Source organism: Limulus polyphemus, unplaced genomic scaffold, assembly GCF_000517525.1.
Source record: "Limulus polyphemus unplaced genomic scaffold, Limulus_polyphemus-2.1.2 Scaffold964, whole genome shotgun sequence".
In the NCBI taxonomy this organism is placed as follows: Eukaryota; Metazoa; Arthropoda; class Merostomata; order Xiphosura; family Limulidae; genus Limulus; species Limulus polyphemus.
Window position 1 is genome coordinate 184,731 of NW_013666574.1, and position 8,155 is coordinate 192,885.

Here is an 8,155-nt window from a genome sequence, read left to right on the forward strand (position 1 = left end):
TAAATTACAAACCCAGGCCTAATTTGGAAAAAAAAATTATAAAAAACCTAGTAACAAAAATTTATATTTTTAACACTTACCCATTAATGCGAAGGAATTGATCGTTTTTTTTTCTGGCACGATTGAAGAATACGTGGTATCATTTTTGTCAATTTTAAGGGAAGAAAATACTGGTGAGTCTATGCAAGTAGAGGGTGGGTTTATAAGCAAGGAGAGTAGTGTGTATATGTATGTGGAAAGCTCAGATAGGACTTATTACAAATTTTATATTTTTTTATGTTGTGTCATGTACCACCACCATTAGCTGCACTGGTACGCGGACAACAGTTTGAAAATCCCTGTTCTAGAACTATCCACAGACAAGGATGAAACATTTGTTTCTGGATTATTCCATACACTTCTACAATAAGAATGGCAAGTAATTTCCTGAAAAATTGTGAACACCAAATACAAACAACGAATTTATGAAATAACATAAGAATACACATAATCCTATATAGATATTTTAAAGCCATAAGATGGGCCTTATCTGAGATCTAGTGTCCAGTGTGATGTGATATAGTTGAAATGATTGTTGTCTGTTGCTAAGCTTTAAGTAATTTCAGGAAAACATCTTGCTATAAGCTGCAGATATGTTTTTTGTTATTCAGAAGATAAATGGAGAACCATTAGACTTAATTATTCAATAGGCCTGCCTTTCTCTCCTCGGGATATAGAAAGTTTTAAGTTATTGGTATCGACCAAAAAAGTGATATTGGTACGTTCTTAATACTCATATACTTCAATATATGCATCAAAATTGAAGTTTACTTTTTACACTAAATAAAGCCTGAAACTTTATTTTTCTATATTACTTAAATATGTACTTTATCTTTTCCTAATTATGTCTAAATAACTTTAATAGAATTAATACTAGAGATTTAATAGTGTTGAAATACCAATTAATTTTAAAGATAAATGGAGTTAAAGAAAACCTGGTGATGAAAATTATAAAGACAATAATAAAGTTTATTATTTTCTTTTGATGAAAGACTAATAATAGAAATGTTTAGTTCATCAAAACCAAACTTTTACATATAAACACTTTTTACCTGCCAAGCCAAGCCGATAACTTTCCCAAATTCATATCCTCTTTCCTGGACTTCCTGGTTATGACCAGCCAGTTCAAGGGTTGCTTTACAACTGTTGGCCATGAGACTACCAGCCCACAAGAAACTTCGCTGTTCCCAATCAGCGACTCCCATGCTTGCTGTAGGAAGAGCATTCCCTTCTGAGTCGTGTTCCCCAACAAATTCTGCTTGCATGAAATCACCAATCGCTGTTGATATCAAGTCCACTGCCTAGAGAGGAGATGCTATTGTAAAACACAGTTGTACATACACTGCCTAGAGAGGAGATGTTATTGTAAAACACAGTTATACATACACTGCCTGGAGAGGAGATGCTATTGTAAAACACAGTTATACATACACTGGCTAGAGAGGAGATTCTATTGTAAAACACAGTTATACATACACTGCCTAGAGAGGAGATTCTATTGTAAAACACAGTTGTACATACACTGCCTAGAGAGGAGATTCTATTGTAAAACACAGTTGTACATACACTGGCTAGAGAGGAGATGTTATTGTAAAACACAGTTATATACACACTGGCTATAGAGGAGATTCTATTGTAAAACACAGTTGTACATACACTGGCTAGAGAGGAGATGTTAATGTAAAACACAGTTATACATACACTGCCTAGAGAGAAGGTGTTAATGTAAAACACAGTTGTACATACACTGCCTAGAGAGAAGGTGTTAATGTAAAACACAGTTATACATACATAATGACCTTCCAACTCTTAACAAAGTTTCCTCCTTCACCAGCTTTTTTTTTCATCCACAAACATCACAATCTGCTGTTTTTTTTAAGTGGCACTCTGGTGCTTAACTACATATTACACACTGAAACCATTTCTGGTAAAGAAACAGTTAAACTGCTGATAAAAATTGATACCTACTGCTATCTTTCAAGATACATGCTTCAAAAAAGAAAAGAAAATAAGTCCAACAATAAAAGTTGTAAATCATCAGGATTCTACTAAAATGTTTTTTAATGAGAACTTCTCAAACATTCAACCCATTTAATTAATTTCTGCTTATGCTTAAAGCAAAAATAGAAAGATTTGAGATAAAGTTTCTAGACCTTACCGTACAATTTCTTAGCTCAGCTAAGCCTTTACAGGCATTGGCAAGAAGATAGTCTCCACTAAGGACGGAGATTTTGTTTCCAAACTGCAGATCTTTCAAAGTGTTGGAATCGGGAACTGCACTCTCCGATAAGTTCAGCATTCCTCGATGAATCAGGTGAGCTGTGTGTATCATCTCTGTGATCTCTGCAAGAGAGCGCTGTCGTTGAGAGATGCCAGCTGACCTACTGGCTTCCAGATAATCCCTTGAAGATGTATGATGTCCCACAGCTTTCGAAACTAGCAAAACAATCAGCCCTCTCGTCTGCATGTTGTTTCTTCCATTGTATATAAGCCGCCTTAAGAACAAGCGATACATTAAACTAGAAAATACGGCATTATAAATTAGAAGATGCTACTATAGCGTACAGTCTACACAGATACTATCATCATTTTAACTTTCGTTTATTTGCAAGTGGTGCCATTTGTTATAAATAACGTTTTTAAACTAATAAAGTACAAAATACCATTACATAACGTTTTGGGGGCAAATATAATCAGAATTAAATAAATGACAACAATCAAAAACTAGCACAATTATAACCTAAATTTAAGGTATTCTTTTGGAACACACAACTTATGAAATTATTATTATTTATTGAACACAAACGTGGATAGATATAAATCATTTAGCAAGAAATTATGTTTGAGTGAATCATTAAAACGGTGATGATGATAGTATCCGTGTTGACCACTCGCTATAGTGTTAATATCTTTATATACTGCATGCTATAGTAGCACCAATTAGAACAGGTGAAACAATTTGGTGGCGTGTGCCAGAAAAGTATGAAAATGAAATATATGCTTGAAACTGGACTTGTACAAGACCCTATATAAATCTATTTTCTTCTGAAGATGTTTTTTTTTCTTCTTTTTTACATATATATTTGAATTGAGTTCTTAAGTAATATATGATTTAAAAATTTTGAAAAATTAAGTGGAACCATTTCTGAGAATTGTTATATATCTTTAAAATAATATTTTAAAAAAATTAGCACTTTCTTGGGAAAGTATTATTCACAAAATTACACTTAGCCCCAAATTTTTTATGATACAAAATTAAAAAAATTATCTAAATTAATTCTGAATACAGTTAGTAACATACAGTCTTTACAAACATTACAACTGATTAGTCTATAAAATTTTATCTGTCGAAGGTTATTATCCCACAAAGATTCACTTAAAAAGTTTCAAACTAAAATATGACTAATGAATTTTTTATGGCCATTTTGTCTAATTTTTACTGGTAAAGTATAAGTTAACAAAATATGACTACTGAATTTACAGACATTTTGTCTAATTCTTAAGTTAACAACAACAACAAAAAGGCACATACTTTGCAGTCTTTAATATTGGATGATTGGTGCCGATAAGTTTTCGAAGATGGAGTGCTATATTAGAAATTTCATCACTGAGAAGACAACGGAGACTGAAGTAAGATGTCGGGTATCCAACTATCTTTTCAGCATCTGACACTGCTCTGTTCCAGTCTGAGGTCTTAGTTGTGTAGGAACCAAGAGATGCATAGAATCTATGGTGAAACTGACGTGTGTGTTTTGCAAGTTCAATTTTACTACTAGTTATGAAATTAGGTTTTATATCAATAGATATACAAGGTCCTGCTGTACACGTCATCTGTCTTGGCCAGTTGAGTAATGGGATTACCTTACTAAACATTTTTCTTTCTTTCACCAACATATTACATAATCCACGAATTTCTTTTGCAATAAATTTCATTATTATAATATTAATAACGACCTGGGCTAATTTATCAACATTAACTGAAACGATAGTATATATAATTGTTTGTATTTAAATTACAAGTTTCGAACACATTCTTAAAGTTAAACATACATAATGTTAGCCACTACGTCTATTCATATACTGTGCATTTCCACGTCTTCTTACACTTCTGGGTAACCACGTTAAGCCTAAAGCAGAAACAGGATTTGAACTTGACCTTTAAAGATTACAGTTACACAAGTAAAAATATTACGATATCGCGAAGTTTTATGCCCTAAAATCGAATGATGCTCGTCAGTTCTTTCAAAAACAACCAAAAACTTACTTTAACTTAATTAAAAGTCTGTTGAGATGCAGACTCCAGTACGACGAAAATTATGACCTTACACGTATTCGACGATACACAAACCCCATCACAAACAGTCCGCCACGTTTCAAGAGTAGGTCAACGTACTCACAACCAGCAACACGGATGCTACCTTTAACGTCATGCCTGATCTTGACCCGAGAAATCACACTGCATATTTTACATTTAACGACTGACTGTTGATTGTGTATTTTTCTTGCTTTAACAGTATTAATAACTAAGCAATCTACATATAACTAAAATAGTAAAATATCGGTCTCAATTTTTACTTTTCCAATCATATAAATCAGATAGGAAACCCTTAAGTCCAGGAAAGCTGTTCATTTCGTGATTCTTATGGCATAAAATACCACTGATCCCTTTTCGATACATTTCAAATAGAGAATAAAATAATTATCAAATATAAATACAATGCAAGTAATATTCTTCACACATGTCAGCGTATGTAGATTTTCATATTTAATATTTAACAATAAAGCAGTATTACCAGTGGCAGACTAGAGCAACCGAATTGTTCGCTGTAATGTTTTCTGATGGCCACTCGTTGTCTTATTCTATACTATCTTTTATAACCCTAACTTTGTATTTCGATTTAACTAAATATTTGTTAAGCCGTAATACATACACAAATAATTGTTTACACACATAAGAAAATATGGTATTTTGACATATCATATATTATATTATTTATTACCTCCTTACTTTACGATGCAATTTTTAATTTTTTTTTGTCTATTATAGTTTCCACATAAATGATCAAAATTTAGCTACCTATTCCCGTGAGGAAGATAGCCATAAAGTTTTACTTGGTTTATGCAGAAATAGACATCCCTGGTGGATTAAAGTGGACAGCAGTTTTCTCTAATAGTAGATCAGAATGATATTTCGAGGTTACAGCTTCCTCTATTGTACAATGTGAATGACCAGTTGAAGTTAAGCACAAACCTACACAATGGGCTATCTGTGCTCTGCCCACCACGAGTATCGAAACCCGGTTTCTAGCGTTGTAAGTCCGCAGACATACCGCTATGCCACTGGGGGGCTGTCTTGAGAAAGGATGGTGTTAAATATATAATGTGACGCTTTCTCATACTGGCACAGATTGACAGATTCAGAGAGATTTATATATAAATCACATAAAAGGTGAATAAAATGTCACATTCCACTATAAAACTAGTAGAAAATCACAGTGAATGCAACTCATTTAGGCTGAATTTAATACACACACTACAACAAGATGGCGCAGCCTACGTTCTTTAAGTGTGTTTGGTTTGAACTTTTGAAAATAACACAATTTTAATATTTTGTCAAATAAAACGTATTGCTTGTGTTTACAATACCTTTGAAAAGTTTAGAGTGCTTTATTAACTTTGCCAGTTCAGCAATGAATATTAACAAACTTAAAAAATACTAATTACTGAACCTGTATTGAGTCGTATCAGTACATGTATTAAAACTGGGTGAACCTGTAAGGCGGTTAAGTTACGTAGCACTAATCATCTTTCAAGATGTGCTTAAGTTTGAAAAATAGTTGAAATATCTTCAGCTACTATTTCCACGGCCCCGAGTTTATGCGTCAGTGGCATATTTTGCATAACTTACATATGACCGAATAATCAGTGGTTGACTGCATAATCAAATCGGAATTTCTAGAGTTAGTCAAGTCACGTTTAGGTCAGTGTTACCGGATTTATAACTTTTGATTTAGTTATGACTTTTTTCTTATTGTTTAGCGAGTGGTATCTGTTGGTCAGACAGTTTGATTAATTGATAGCCTTTCAACAGAGTTCTAAAAGTGTTTTTGTTGTTAATTAACACCTTATTACATGCTAGTTTTCAAACTATTTTTACTTTAGGTTAGGGTTGCATAATTTTAATTTTTTACCACATAATCACTGCATAATTAGAAATTTTATGGTCCCTAATTTCAAATTGTTGGCTGTATAATTTTATTTATTTGTTTTTGGTAGCATAAAAACAGGTGCACCATTTTTTCGTACTAGTGGTACCAGTAAATTTTGAGATTCTGAATTTCATTAAAAAAATAAACTAGCTGTTGCATTACTGGTGAATGTGCTTTCTATGATATCAAACAAAGGGTATTTTTGAATAAATCTACTCCAGTGGTAAGTTTGAAGGCTTATAACATTAAAATTCGGATTTCGATACACCTGATGGGAACAGTACAGATAACCTATCGCGTAGCTTCGCACTTAACAACAAACAAAGTTTGTTTTATTTTGTTTTGAATTTCGCGCAAAGCTACACGAGGGCTATCTGCGCTAGCCGTCTCTAATTTAGCAGTGTAAGACTAGAGGAAAGGTAACTAGTCATCACCACCCATCGCCAACTCTTGGGCTACTCTTTTACCAACGAATAGTGGGATTGACCGTAATATTATAACGCCCCCACGGCTGAAAGTGTGAGCATGTTTGATGGGACGGGGATTCGAACCCGTCAACAAAACAGAACAATAAAAATTTGTTCCATATACTTGAATTATTACATTCTGTTTCAGACACTGTTTTAGAAAATTTTCAACGAGTTATTGTTTATTTTTAGAGTAAAGATATATAATTGTGCTCTGTCTATCGCGGGAAATTGAATACCGGAGTTTAGCTTCGTAAGCCAATAAATTTATCGCTGACCCACCAGGAGGACTTCTTCGGCACACTTGTGTCATCCCAAATAAGTTCCAGACTAAGTATTTCCTTAAAATTAAAAACTAGTCATAACCTAAAAATATCAGAAATGCCTTGGTTGTTTTTATTTAGCCATCACAACCCAGTGCTAAGTAACTTAATACTAAATTTTGGTATTGTACTTTGAGGAGAATGGTATGCCACTGAACTAGTGTGCTTTTAACTATTCAATACAACAGAGAGCTTACAGTTTCGGCAAGCATCTGTCTAACGGGTACCAATAAATGCGTGTTAAAATTCACAGTAAAAGACTGTTAACCCGTTAGTTGTGGTAACATCTGTTATGGTTCAAAGGTTCAGAATGAATCATTTCATTCGTGCGATGTGGTCGTAGTCTCACTATTTTTCAACGACTCCTTATATTTGAACATTGATTACATTTTTTGAATTAATTTGTGAAAGATTTACAGTTGAAACGTCTGTTCCATATTTATGCACTTTAACACTTGTGAGAGCTGTTAATAATATGTTTTCACTTTCTTTTTTTTCGTATTAAACTTAACTTCAGATAGGCTTCTTTAAAAGTATTGATAATTCCTGTCGATCCACCGCAGATTCACATATTATTACATGTTTCATTCATGTTTTCAGTGTGCTTTTGGTGACCAAAAAAACGATGTTTATTAAAATATAAGTTAAATAGTGAAAGAACTTATTAGCACCAGTATATCTTGAAATTGTCACAAACTGCAAGAAATGGAAGATCAAGTATATAGTTTTAGATTTTAGAATGAATATAGTGAAAACATGAAAAAAGTAATCTTTTACACACACACTCCGTTTTGATTTTTTTTCTGGTTATTTACATCACACTGTCTATTTTAAACAGTGAATTAGTTTGCTCTGGAGACATAATGTTTTATATATTCATATCAACAAATTTTTCAGGTACTCAATTTGTTAAAAGAGTCGTTACTATAATAAAAAGTTTAATATATTAGTAAAAAATTAAATATTGTTGCTTTGATAATGGTAAAACACTTGCTACTAGATGGCGCTAAAAACATAAGAATTATTTTTTAGGCAACCACGTATTTTGTTTAGTTCATTTTATAGCTACCATGAGGTGATTTATGACAGCCTTTCAAATAGAGTCCTTGTGGAATTT

The 8,155-nt window shown here is 32.9% G+C and overlaps 1 protein-coding gene across 1 annotated transcript in view; it reads right to left on the reverse strand.

Annotated features, from left to right (window-relative positions):
- LOC106461455 (decaprenyl-diphosphate synthase subunit 2-like) overlaps window positions 1–4,582 on the reverse strand; it is a 7,455-nt gene extending 2,873 nt beyond the window's left edge. The window contains exons 1-3 of the mRNA XM_013921277.2: window positions 3,572–4,582; window positions 2,198–2,534; window positions 1,092–1,340 (exon numbers count right to left, since the gene is read on the reverse strand). Of these exons, the coding sequence (XP_013776731.1) occupies window positions 1,092–1,340; window positions 2,198–2,534; window positions 3,572–3,972 (987 nt within the window). The 5' untranslated portion in view covers window positions 3,973–4,582. The remainder of the gene's footprint in view (window positions 1–1,091; window positions 1,341–2,197; window positions 2,535–3,571) is intronic.
- Between the last annotated feature and the right edge of the window lie 3,573 nt (window positions 4,583–8,155).